Raw genomic sequence first — 12,540 nt, 5'->3', positions numbered from 1 at the left:
GTAAATGTAGTGAATTGTACTTGCTGAAATGTCTCTCCCAAGAGCTGAGTTCATTCCAAGTCAGAGAAGACTCTTCTTGTATACTTCTAGGTTTTCATTTATAGTTTCTTATTTTTACTGGATTCCTTCGTGCCTGGCATCTTCATATGGCATTATTCTGTGATACTGTGCCCTATTAGATGTATGGACTAAATTTGAAAAGGAGAAAGAAAGAATGATCTGCTTTGAGTGGGAGTCGGCTTGCAGATTAAGATGCTTAAATTCAGATAGCTGCATGTTAGTCAGTTGTCTCTGCTTTTATTATAATTAGCAGAGATCCTGTCAAGTCCAGTTAACGGAGCACGCAGAGCTCTTCAGCTCACAAACTGCACTTGTCAGCCGTAGGGTGAGCTGAATGCTATCTGGAATCCACTGACAGCAGTGACTAGACTTAAGTGCCTTAATCTGCAGGCTGAATCCCAACCTTGGTTGTCTAAATGGGTATTTGGCACCATTGGAGGTATTCTGGGTAGTCTCCGGCAAGTGGCCAATAAAGTGATGTTGTTTTGGTAGGCCTCATGTCATATTTGCCATTCCTGCACATGTCTGAGCTACCCGAGGGTACTAGACAGTATTGTGACAGCTAAAACAAGCCCTTACTGTTTTCTCTTGTTTGTCTTGAGGATCTGTGATTCTCACTCCCACCCCAATCCATCATATCCTCTGTTTTCTGACAAGCAGCAATGTTAATTATAAGTCTGTATTATGTGGAGAGTAACTGACTATGCTGAGGCCTACTATAGATGTTATACATCTGGGCTCTTCATGTGCAAGTTAGGGGTTCTTCCTACACATTTAATGTTTGTGTGTTGTTTATGAAGTTTCAGTAGCCCTATGGAAATCCCCCTGAAATAAAGTGGTAACTACTATATTTCTGTTTGCAGATGTAGAGAGAAGTCCTACCCTTCTGATCTGCCCTCTGCCAGTGTTGTTATCTGTTTCTACAATGAAGCACTTTCTGCCCTGCTTCGCACGGTGCACAGTGTCCTGGATCGCACTCCTGCACACCTTCTTCATGAAATTATTTTGGTGGATGACAACAGTGAATTGGGTGAGAGAACCTTTCAGTAATATTTTGGTCAGTGCTTACACTTTGTGACCTTCCTGTCTCTTCCTGTGCTTTATTGACTGGTCATAATAAAAACATGGAAGCCATGATGCAAAACCAATTTGTACTGCAGTGCATCTCCAAAAAGTGCCAGCCGATAGAGCTACATGATGTTCTGAGAAGCCCAAGATGACATCCCCTTTGGCACCAGTGCTATTTTACTGATGAGCTGTGTATCATACAGATTTTAACATTCAAAAACAGGTTTCAAAGCTAATAATGAGGAGTGTGTGTTTGCAGAGGGGGGCGGTTATAGTTCGGCTGTGTTTAACTATTTTAACTGTGTTTAACTGGTTTTAGCAGTACCTTGCTTGGGCTGCTCTGATGCTCGGAGCAGATTACGCTGATATTTCCGTAAACTTTGTGGCCAATACTAACTGTGGGGATGCATCAGAAAGGAATTGAATGCACATAGTCTCAGCTGCCGTCTTGCAAATTAGTTGATGTGGCACTATGGAAACAGCGCGTCAGTTTTCTGTACTTGCTCAGCATTTCAGACTGGTGGCGTGCTGGGATGGAGCTCAGCCTTTGCTGGGAGGGCTTTGCGTGGCTCTCGCACAGCCTCTTGTGGCCACCCTAGGAGTAGCTGTCCCTGGCTCTTGGTGGAGCAGCCTCTCTGCTCCCTCAGTCTGGAAGGGGCCCTAGAGGGGTAGACCTTGCAGAATTGCTTTGCTGTTGTTGAAAGATTGATGCTTTGGCATTTTTCTCTCGAACGATGGACAAGGCAAAGACAGACACAAAATTCAAGTGTTTTGGCACTTCAGAAGTGAAATGCCTGTTGAGGAATGTGTTAGTGTAGTGGTACTTGCCAGCAGGACTGTGCAAGTTCCCTGCTTGCCTCTGAACAAGTCCACAACTTCTTGCATTTTTAAAATGGTTTTTAGATTGTATTCTTTAGTACATATAATTAGCTGCCTTGGTCTCATTGTTTGGTTTCTGAGTTAAGGCCTCACTTGCTCTAAGAGGCTGATTAGATATGTATAATGTAGAATGAAATTCTCTTGTTATGCAGCTAGTTCATTTCTCTGAGGTCAGATCAAATGTTAAGATACAGGAGAGAACAAAGATCAAACACTCCATCCCTGGCTGATAAGAATGCGTAATATTTAAAAGCTTTTGTTTTGTGTTTTGGAAGCAATACTCACTCTTTGCTACAAAGTCTCTTGTGCAATTTGTTGTTTTAAAGTTTTGTAACCTTCATATTCAGAACTAAGCTTGCTTCAAAACTCAGCCTTTTGATAGTGGTAATACATTTGGTTAAAGCCTGTGTTCAGGCAGTAATGCCATCACTCTTCTGGTCTGTTGCTAATTTGAAGGCCAAATTGGGTTCAAAACATTCAAGTAGCAACTTTTGCCTTTTTGACTTCAAATAAACGTGTTTTGAAGCCGAAGATGGGAGGAGATATTGTTTATACAGAGAATTACTGCTCTGGAAGATGACGATACTACTGATGTTTGCACTGCCGCTTAGTTTTAGCGGATGGAATTTTACAGCTGAAGAATGGCAAAGCTGGTTTGGTGGCTGAGGAAATGGGCAAAGGCTTTGGTTGTGCCATGGATCTCATGTGAGCTTGAGCAGGTTGCTTAATCTCTATGCCTCTCTGATATTATCTTTTTTTAAAATGCTTTCCCATTTTCCCTACATTGCATACATCCTGAAATGGTATCTTAGATGAAATTCTGCCTATTTTTTCAGCTTTAAATACAGGAACTCTGCTGCACATCAGTGCTGTTGTGCAAAGCTTGGGTCTTTGCATCTAGTTTTGCCTCAAAGCTTCTTACACTCAATCATCAACAGTCTTACTAGCTAAGCAGGCATTTCCATGGCTCAGCTGAGCCCACTGTTATATTTTTCTTACCCTTTGTTGCAAGTCAGGATTTCTTTTTTTCCCTGCTTTAGGCTTTACCTGTTATGGAACAGCCTACAGGATATGTCAAAGGCTGTTAGTGGAGGCATTCTTCTATGCAGAAGAAGAGATTGAAGAACAGAAAAGGAGGAAATTGTCTGCAACTCAGTACTTTGAAACAATAACACCCCTGATTCCCATCCAAGATTTCTCTTGTTTGGAGGAGCCTTTGTTCCATAGATATGGAGCAAGATAGTGGCTAAAGTAATTTCTGGAGACTCTACTGACTAAAAGGAAGCAATTCTCTCCTTGGAGCAAAATTTCTCAGGCAGCCTATATTGAAGCAATTTTTTGGGTTATGTCGGAAGAAATCAGTCTTCCCAGTGGATGTGAAGCTGACACACAAGAACACATCAGACAACGCAAACCTCAAAAGGTGTCTGAGACTAAACTGCCTGTTGAGAATGGTCCATGATATGTTCAGTCCCAGGCAATGGCTGGGCACAGTTTCCAGCAGAATGCTAGTTTGTCCAGGTCAAAACTGTTTGCTGAGAGCATGTTAGCCCTTTAGGTACTACTGGCTCTTGCATTCTGCTGCTCAAGCCTGTGTTGTGGGCCTGATTTAGCTACCGGTATAGACATGACCTTTTTTATTTCCCCTGCTGTTTTCAGAAGTTTGCACATGCAAATCTATTTCCTCTTGTATTTTATGTCCTTTCATGTAGCCCTTATCTGCCCTAAGTGCTGAGTTTGATAACTGACCTTTTCTGCTTTGTGCTAGCCCTTTGCTTTCTGCAGTTGTACACTGTCTTTCCCTTGCTATGGTACATCAGGTGAAGAATGATTCAAGCAGTAGTTTATTTTAGGTTTGCAAATCCTTCTATTCTGCTTATTTGGGTATCTCATTTGGGTAGCACCCTGGAGATGACTTTATTTCATCAACTTTCTAGGAGACTTTCTCCAAAAAAATCTTTCCTATTATCTCTGGCATTTGATGTCACATTCAAGGCCAGGGGAGAGAATTCCTGTGACCCAAATGAATCCTGTCTGAGTCTCTCAGAGACTTTTCTTTGTCCTAGAATATTCTCTAGCACCGTATTTGCTATCTGATTCTTGATTCACAATGCCGCCTTGCAGTGCAAAGGCTGAGATCTTAACCTTTGGAGCTGCTCCTGGGAATCTCCTTTTCAGTCTTCCTGCCTGAAAGTTCTTGTACTTCCTGAAGGTTACAGCCCTGGCTTCCAAATATATTCCTTTGACATTTAATCTTGTTAATAGAAACTTTAATGTTTGAACTGACATTCATCAGAATAATAATATGTATTCCTTTTATTCATCAGAATAATAAAATTCCTTTCTGTTGAAAGTCTGTCTGTCTGCCTCTCTATATCCAGGTTCTCTATGAAGTCTCAGCTGGCTTTTTGTTTTTCTTTCTCATTTTATATTGCTTTTTATTCCTCCATAAGCTTATTAACTTGTGTTTTCCTATCACTTCAGTCTTCATGTGTCCATCTTCTCTTCAGTGGTCCTGCTTTAATGTTAGAAACCACTCAGGTTTCCTCAGGTGAAAAAAGTATTTTTACTCTTTATGGCAATTTTACTCTTAAAAGTGCCATTAATGTTACTCAAGTTACAGTCGTGCTTATAGATTTCAGTGAACTTTGCTGTCCTTCAAAAGCACATGCTTGCCAGAAGTGTCTTTGATCCTAGGGATTTTTAGAAAAGCAACAGCCTGTGAGTGAGTTGTACTTTGTATCTGCTGTTGTATCAGCTAAGCAGATACAGATAATAGAATGTGTCTTCCTGCTTCTTTTTAAAGGTGTAGTCATTTGTTTTAGTGTATGGAACATGTGAAAGGGTTTTCGTTACTTCTGCTGCAAATGACAGTCACCATGAGAAGAATTTGGAAACTCTATTTCTTTGCACAGTGCCTTTTTTTTTTTAGCAGCAGTAATTCCTTTTAGCATAGAGTCTAGTAGTTCCAGTTAACTTGAGTCATATTGTACAAAAGGCTTTGCAAACAGAACAGAAAGATCACAATCCAGTCTGTATTCAGGAAACCGAGGCTAAGCGTAAAACCTGAGACAGTGGCAGCATATAAAAAGTTAATTGGGAAAATATAAGGAAGTGCTTATCAGCAGGAATGCGCCCTGTGGAAGGCCCAGTGGTATGGTCAATCACCCTCTTCAGTGCAGGGTGTGCACCTGCTTTGTGCATGTGCGTTTCCATAATGCAGCAGGAAAAAGTGAAGCTGTTAATAGGAAAATGTGCAAGTAAAACAACAAGAAAGGCCCCCTGGAATTGGAGGGCAGGTGTACGATGTGGGATGACTGACTGTCCTTTTAATACCCTTGGTTTGAAGCTGTGTTGTATTGGGGTAGCTTTTTGATCGAGTTTTTCACCCTTTTTGAGTTTAATATCTTGGGACTTTAAACAAAGCTTTTACAGTTTCCATCCTGTTGTTGAACTTGTGTTTTCCTTTTCTCAGCTGACTTGAAGAAGGACTTGGGTGAATATGTTAAAACTCAACTTCCAAAAACCACAAAATTGGTAAGAAATGAGAAGCGGGAAGGCTTGATTCGAGGAAGGATGATTGGAGCCTCTCATGCCACAGGTATAGTTTCTTGTTTCTCTTTTCCTTGCATACTTTGACCATATGTTAATTGGGTGACTTCTCTTTCTGTAGTGCAGCTCTTTCAGATGTTGTATGTTTGACCTGTGATTGCTTTAGCCCACTGTAGGGGCTCTGCATGTCATGTCGTGTTCTAAGCTACACAGTTTAGCTGAGGGGAAGATTTGAGATAATGCTGTCTTAGCTGAGAGACATTTTAGCAATTGGTTCAGAATAATCACTGACTTTGAATTAATTGTATTGATCTTTGGCTGTTATATTAACCTATGTCACAACAGCTACACAAAGTCTTCAGTGATACCTCTGTAATGATAATTGGAGACCTTAACTAACATTACCTGTGTATTTAAATGTTTACATCATGCAGCTGACCATGATCTTTATAAAGCTTTCTCCAGTATTTCCTCATAGCTTTACTGAATTAGTCCTCACCTGAGGTTTTTTCTGTTACTCAATGAGAAGGAAGAAAGGAGGACTTGATACTTGGCTGTATGTAAATATAGAGTAGATATAATAAATTCAGTGGTTTTATAGTTTGTAATTAACTTTAGGAAATCTGTGCTGTGTAAGGGAGGGGGTGATTTTTCAAGTCACCCCAATAATGACTGTGCAAATTTGGAGTCAAATTCGAGTGTCTTTTAAATGTTGTCTGAACTGTTGATTTGTCTGTTTTTTTTTCTTCCTGCAGAAGTTTGCTTTTGATAAAATGAGTTAATTTTTTAGAATGGGTCAGTGACATGGTAAAACAAAACCAGTATTTGACAAAATTTAGTGAGGAAGTGTAGATTGTCCTTATTCCTGTCCTGAAAGAATGTTGTCTTGGGAACATCTCCATCTGCACTAGGTATTGTGGTCGCAAAATATTTTCTGCATGTTTCACGTGAAAACTGTTGCTCTAAAATAGCAGTCAGCTTCCTTGTTAATGTACACACTAATCTGGTTTCTAATTTGCCAATCTAATTGTAACACTTCTCATACAAGCTTTTCTGTTGTTCAGTGAGTGTTAATTGGGATAAACAATATTTGGTGCTTTATGTACACTGTGTGTCTTTTATCATAATATGCTTCCAGTTAAATTCTTCGGTGTCTGAGAAAGTATGTGCTACTCTTTCAAATAATTTTGAGTGGCAGACAAAGTCTCTTAATTGATGTTTACTCATTAGCATTGTAATGGCATAATCCAGAGAGAAAATTGTGCTTACACTTTCCAAGCTGTGATAGCAGTTGTTTGAGTTAGTGAAATTTTAAGTCATTTTATTGTTCTTCTTCAGTCAAATACTGTCTGTTGTTAATGGGTGTCTCATTATATTGGCATGTTTCAAAGTTGTTTTCCTTAAAGCTCTTTCCCATCTCTTCCATGTTACGTATTCTAGCGTTACGTAAATTTCATGTTGCATCCTAAAAATTCAGATGACTTTTTAGACCGAGCCTGCAGGTGTCTCTTGGATCAAACTGTCCTCTCTGACCATGGCAGATAATCCCCATGTAAACTGATGGGACCGAAGTGTTGCTTGGTCTAATACTGGTGGATTTGGCTATGCCCATTTAGGGAATTCACTCTCCTTTTAAACTGGTATAAATCCGCAGTCACTCTGGAGCTAATGAAATGGGGCAATGCTCTATGTTATTTCAATTCCTGAATATAAAGTGTTGTGGCCTGTGTCATGGACAAATGTGGATTAGTTCATCAGAATGACTTTGTTTAAAATCCACAGATCTTTGCTGCAACAGTAACTGGATGGATCCTGAAGCATGATACGAAGTGAGCCCAGGGCAATTACAGTCAGTGGACAAAACCAGCTTTGTCATGGGGATAATTCATCCAGTCCAGTATCTGTCATCTTGAGCTATCTCTGTAGTCTAACTTGGGCATGGGAGGTGCTCTGCATTAGGACAAATGCACCTCCTGACTCTTAGAGCACTGGTCTGATGATGTTTCATTTAAAGTACAGTAGCTCTGCAGAATCTGGGTAGAAAATTTGATGACTATAAAACCCTGTCAAAGAAATGCAAATAATGGCCCACTTGAGCAATTCATAGCAAAGTGTGAATAGCCAGGATATACCTTCTGCCTTTGTGACTAAACTAATCCCTGTGGAGTCTCTGGTTTGTCAGTGCTCTGAGTGCAGATGGTGTTTTCCCTCTGTTACACAGGGTGGTGAGGATACTGCTGATACTCTGCTGCCCATATAATAGCATATGTGTTTGTGTGTTTCATGCTACCATGGATCTTTGTGTTTTGTGTGCTTTGGCCTCTGTAGGGAAAGTGCTGGTATTCCTGGACAGTCACTGTGAGGTGAACGAGATGTGGTTACAACCTCTGCTGACTCCCATCAGAGAAGATCGCAGGACTGTGGTGTGCCCTGTAATTGACATAATTAGTGCTGACACACTTACCTACAGCTCTTCCCCTGTTGTGCGCGGAGGATTTAACTGGGGCCTGCACTTTAAGTGGGATCTTGTTCCTTTGTCAGAACTGGAAGGACCCGAGGGAGCCACTGCTCCAATCAAGTAAGGTTCCTCCTATGTGGTGTGAAGCTCTGTGTAACATATGGATGATCAGAAGCACTTCTTAAGCATTCTGGAGAGTTATCTGGGTGTGCAGTTTTAGAAGCAGATGCCTAATCTGTCAAATATCTGACTTGCTTTACTTGGAAATAGTTTTGGTTACTGTTACCTATTTCAGTTTAATTTCTTGCATTTAATCACGAATTAGATATATCTGTCTTATTAGGTCAAGAAGACACACTTCTAGAGAATGCTTATATCAGCAGCTTTTGCTAAAGATGAAAGTCTGAAGGAGCTCATGCTATTCTGTATTAGATCTGTCCAATAATTTCACTTTTGAGCTATGCATTGATGTTTGTTTCCAGTCTGTCTGGGTGTTTGGCTTAATGATGATTTTGATAACTGTCTTTGTGCTAGTAATGCCTGCGTATCCCATTCTATATAGACTCTGTAATTTCTGTGATGAAATGCTAAAGAATGGCTAGATTGGGAAAATATGTTTTTCTGGTAATAGGAAGGTGGTCCCCTAGCTGATGGGAGAGAACATCAGAGCATATGGTAATTTTCTATGTCGACATCATTTTCTTTGCTTCAGGTTTAATTTATATTTTTCCTCAAACAAGCAATTATTTTGTCATAAAGCTTCCTAAATGAATGCACATAGATGTGGAAAACATCTTTAAAATATGATCTGTCTCTTTGCACAATGTTGCAAATGCCAAAAAATGTCTGTTGGAAACCTGTGTGTATTGTTTTTGTGGGTCTTTCGAGTCTTAACCATTGATGGCTGTTTTGCCTGTACAGAACTGGCAATATTTGGTTCCTACTGGACATGTAACTTATAAAATGATGTCAGTGGACGCCTTTTTTAGTCGCAGACGCATCTGGTTCAGACATGAGAATAGAAGCTGTCTCAGTGTGAATCCCTTCATGAGACAGGCCAGTGCTGGTAGAATGATGGCAAGAAACTGATTGTGCCTTTTCTAGTTGCAGGTATCTATCTCAGGACAGAATTCAGGTTTGTAAGGTGGAAGAACTTTACAAACTGACTCATTGCAGATAATGTGGTACTCTTAAAAGATTGCAAAGTGAAAAACAAATTGGGCAGTCTCATCTCTCTTTCCTTCTCTTGGACTGTAAATGAAGAGCATTTCAGGCTGACACAAGCAGCTCCAGCACAAGATTCTTTGCTGTTGTCTGACAGCTCTGCAGTTAGTCTTTCCACATCTGCCTATCATAAGATTTGGTCTGAGAAGCCAGGAAAATCCTTAAGTTACTTAACAGTTTGGCTTGTTTGGAAGGTGTCACTGTGGCAATTTCTGAAGCTCGAAGGGAAAGGACAGCCTGGGAAAATCTGAATGGGTAACCAGCATAGAAAGTCTTAAAATCCTTATTCTCTTAAGAACAGTTCTCACAGTTAATGTGGGGAATGCCTGAACATTAGTTCTTGCTGTGTTCAACACTGCTGTTGCATTCCTTCAACTCACTTTAAGGAAAAACTCCCATGAAAAAAGCAGAGAACTTTAACTTAAAGGGAGTCTTTTCTGAGTACGAAAGTGACTTTTCCTACTTAGAGGTCTCTGCCTGCTTTGAAAAAGAAGCTAGATTGCTATTTAGCCTTTGAAAATGGCTTTCCATCAAATGGAAACTCTTGCATTTTATGTTTTAGAGACCTTCATAATGAAATAATTTGGTGTCAGGGATGGAAAAATTGAGAGCACCCTTTCAACCCAGGTTTTAAAGTGACAGAAGCTGTAGTTGAAAATTGTGTGAGAACAAGCAAGGAAAGCTCAGGCTTGGTTTCATCACAGGTTTTTATTAATAAGGATGAGAAGAATCCTGTTCCCAGTCCATTGTATGTTCCAACTATCATATCATATTTATGTAGTGTTTTTACTCTTTTTTTAAAAAATATTCTAGGGCATCCACGTATTATAACTTTGTGATACAGTAGCAATTCAATCTAGAGACTGTACAATGGGGGTCATACACAGATTTTTACAAAATAAAGCACCATTCTAGTAACACACGGGCAAGGTGAAAAACCGGAAAATGCTGAAGAGAACATCTATGCAAATGTACAAGCTGTAAATAACTTACCAATTAACTGATCACTGCATCAATGATGAAACAGTGCTGCTCCTGGTATTTAAGTTGCAGAGTAGCATTTCTTTTAGCAGCCTCCTGGCTTGTATAGTTAAAATTTGGACCTTGTTTCTTGATCTAATTTGATATGGGAAATTAATGTGTACTCTAGACTCTGCTCTTTCTGCAGTTCAGTCAAGCCTGGCCTATATAATTTGCCCCTGTAAGAGGGGAAGAGCACATTATTGTGTGCAAGTGTACACATTTGTAACTGTAGGGGAACTAGTTTCTGGTAAAGACAGATCTAATTAAAGGCAGCTCCTAAGTTTCACTGTAGAAAACTCAATGGACTCCAAACTTGCACAAGTTTTTACTTTTTTACTTTTGTTTTGGCTTTTTTTTTTTTTTGTAGAGACACAGCTTTGTTCCTTTTTCTCTGTCCTGTCCCTTTTGCTCAAGTTTGCTATGCAAAGAAATATGGTTTATAGGTATTGGAATAATAAAAGATCATAAATACCACTTACAGATCTGCAAATGTTTTGAGACTAGCAGTGTGATCTGATGATTTCTAGTGTCTGCAGGATTTAAATTGTATTATTTAAAATGTATTAAATTTAAGCTTCAAGACTAGCAGATTCAGCTGAAATTACTGGGCTTTCTCCTCTAGAAAAAAATGACCTACTTTCAATATTCCTTTTTAGGTCACCTACTATGGCTGGAGGTCTCTTTGCCATGTATCGTGAGTACTTTAATGAACTTGGACAATATGATAGTGGCATGGACATCTGGGGAGGAGAAAATCTGGAAATATCTTTTCGGGTAATCTGGCTTTTACGTGTATTGGAGTATGAACCTCAGTGTCTGGCTGCTTCTCTTCCCTATGTACAATTTCTTTAGCACTGGAATAGCTATTTGCACTCAGAAATTGTCACACTTATTCCCAGGAAGGATGCCTTCAGCACGCAGTAACTGCCTTTACAATAATATTTAAGTTATATTTTAATGGGAAGATTAAAGAGAATTGGGAGCTCTGTAGTTAAATGTTTGTGGCTTTTTCTTAGGTGGAGCATTTCATAATACCCACAGAGAAGCATAAGAAAAGAACAATCATGCAAATTGCTGAAATGAGTTTATAAGCAATGTCTAATGAATTTCACAAGTCTGTTAAAAAGATGCGTGGCTCACAGCAGCATTGGTAATAAGTAAGCTTATTATATTTCCTTAGACATGTATGGGGCTTTTCAGACACTTCAGCCTCCTTTTTGAGGGCCTGGAAATGTAAATATTTTATGATTAAATTAAGAGTCTTGTAGAGGAGTCAGCTTGATTAGGAAAACAATGAGAAAGTCACAATCAGGAAATTTGGAAGTGATGCTTTGCTGGGCTTCCTATATTTTATTTTATCTTCCATGTCACTCCCCTGAAAGAAAAAACTTTTTGTGCTCAATGTCATGTTTGCCTCTTCACTTTTGTGAAGTGGATTCGTCAACAGGTTTGACAAGAATCTGCCTGAAAATGAGATGCTATCATGATAAATATGAAAAGGGTATTAAAAAATGAAGTTAACACAACCTCCCCCCCAACCTAAAATCAAACATACAACACCCAGAACTTTAGAGGAGTCTGTCAAATTGGGTCATTAGAGAAATCAAGATTAGAGCTCAAAAACAAGAACTGGCATTTCATAAATTTGAGTGACTTTAAAGAGGTATGTACTGAATAAACAAATTTTTTCAAGTTTTCAGTACAAAATGCAATTATTAGATATCTGAGTAGAAGTGTACAGAGTGTGAGGAAATTATGGTTGTTACTGTGTAATACACAGTTTCAATAAAAAGGGCTTTGAAAAACTGGAGTATATTCAGAGAGCTTTAAAAGGTCTGGAAGCCCCATCTCCCTGGGGGAGAGTTGTAAAGGACTTTAGTCTTTATCTTATCCAGGAGGAGTTTTGAAAGTGACTTGATTATAAACTGGTATGTGAGAAGATTTTTCTGAGACTGGAAAACATATTAGTCCAACAAAGGGCCAATGATGATGATTTGCTGGAAGCTGAGGTTTAAAAAGAAATTTAAAAAAATAAATGGAAGTAGAGTGTAAATGAAATCTAAATCTGGGGTTCAGTGGAAGGCACCTAAGTGTAGTATCTGAATGTGAGCAGTATTTCTGAGTTCCCATACACTTAACAGAAACAAACAGCTGTGTAAAATAGGTGCTTATACTTAGTTGAAAAGATCTCCAGGCTCCCTTGATGATATTGACTGATCTTCATTATCCCTTGTGGAAGTGTGGACGTGTTAATCTGCAAGTTGAATCCTGGCCAG

The 12,540-nt window shown here is 39.3% G+C and overlaps 1 protein-coding gene across 2 annotated transcripts in view; it reads left to right on the top strand.

Moving 5' to 3' along the window:
* GALNT11 (polypeptide N-acetylgalactosaminyltransferase 11) overlaps nucleotides 1-12,540 on the top strand; it is a 54,200-nt gene that overhangs the window by 21,886 nt on the left and 19,774 nt on the right. For both annotated transcript variants that reach the window (XM_074869097.1, XM_074869105.1), the window contains exons 4-7: nucleotides 924-1,090; nucleotides 5,483-5,608; nucleotides 7,888-8,137; nucleotides 10,921-11,038. In XM_074869097.1, the coding sequence (XP_074725198.1) occupies nucleotides 924-1,090; nucleotides 5,483-5,608; nucleotides 7,888-8,137; nucleotides 10,921-11,038 (661 nt within the window). The remainder of the gene's footprint in view (nucleotides 1-923; nucleotides 1,091-5,482; nucleotides 5,609-7,887; nucleotides 8,138-10,920; nucleotides 11,039-12,540) is intronic.

Source organism: Strix uralensis, chromosome 1 (genome assembly GCF_047716275.1).
Source record: "Strix uralensis isolate ZFMK-TIS-50842 chromosome 1, bStrUra1, whole genome shotgun sequence".
In the NCBI taxonomy this organism is placed as follows: domain Eukaryota; kingdom Metazoa; phylum Chordata; class Aves; order Strigiformes; family Strigidae; genus Strix; species Strix uralensis.
This window is presented reverse-complemented; position numbering and strand designations above follow the sequence as displayed.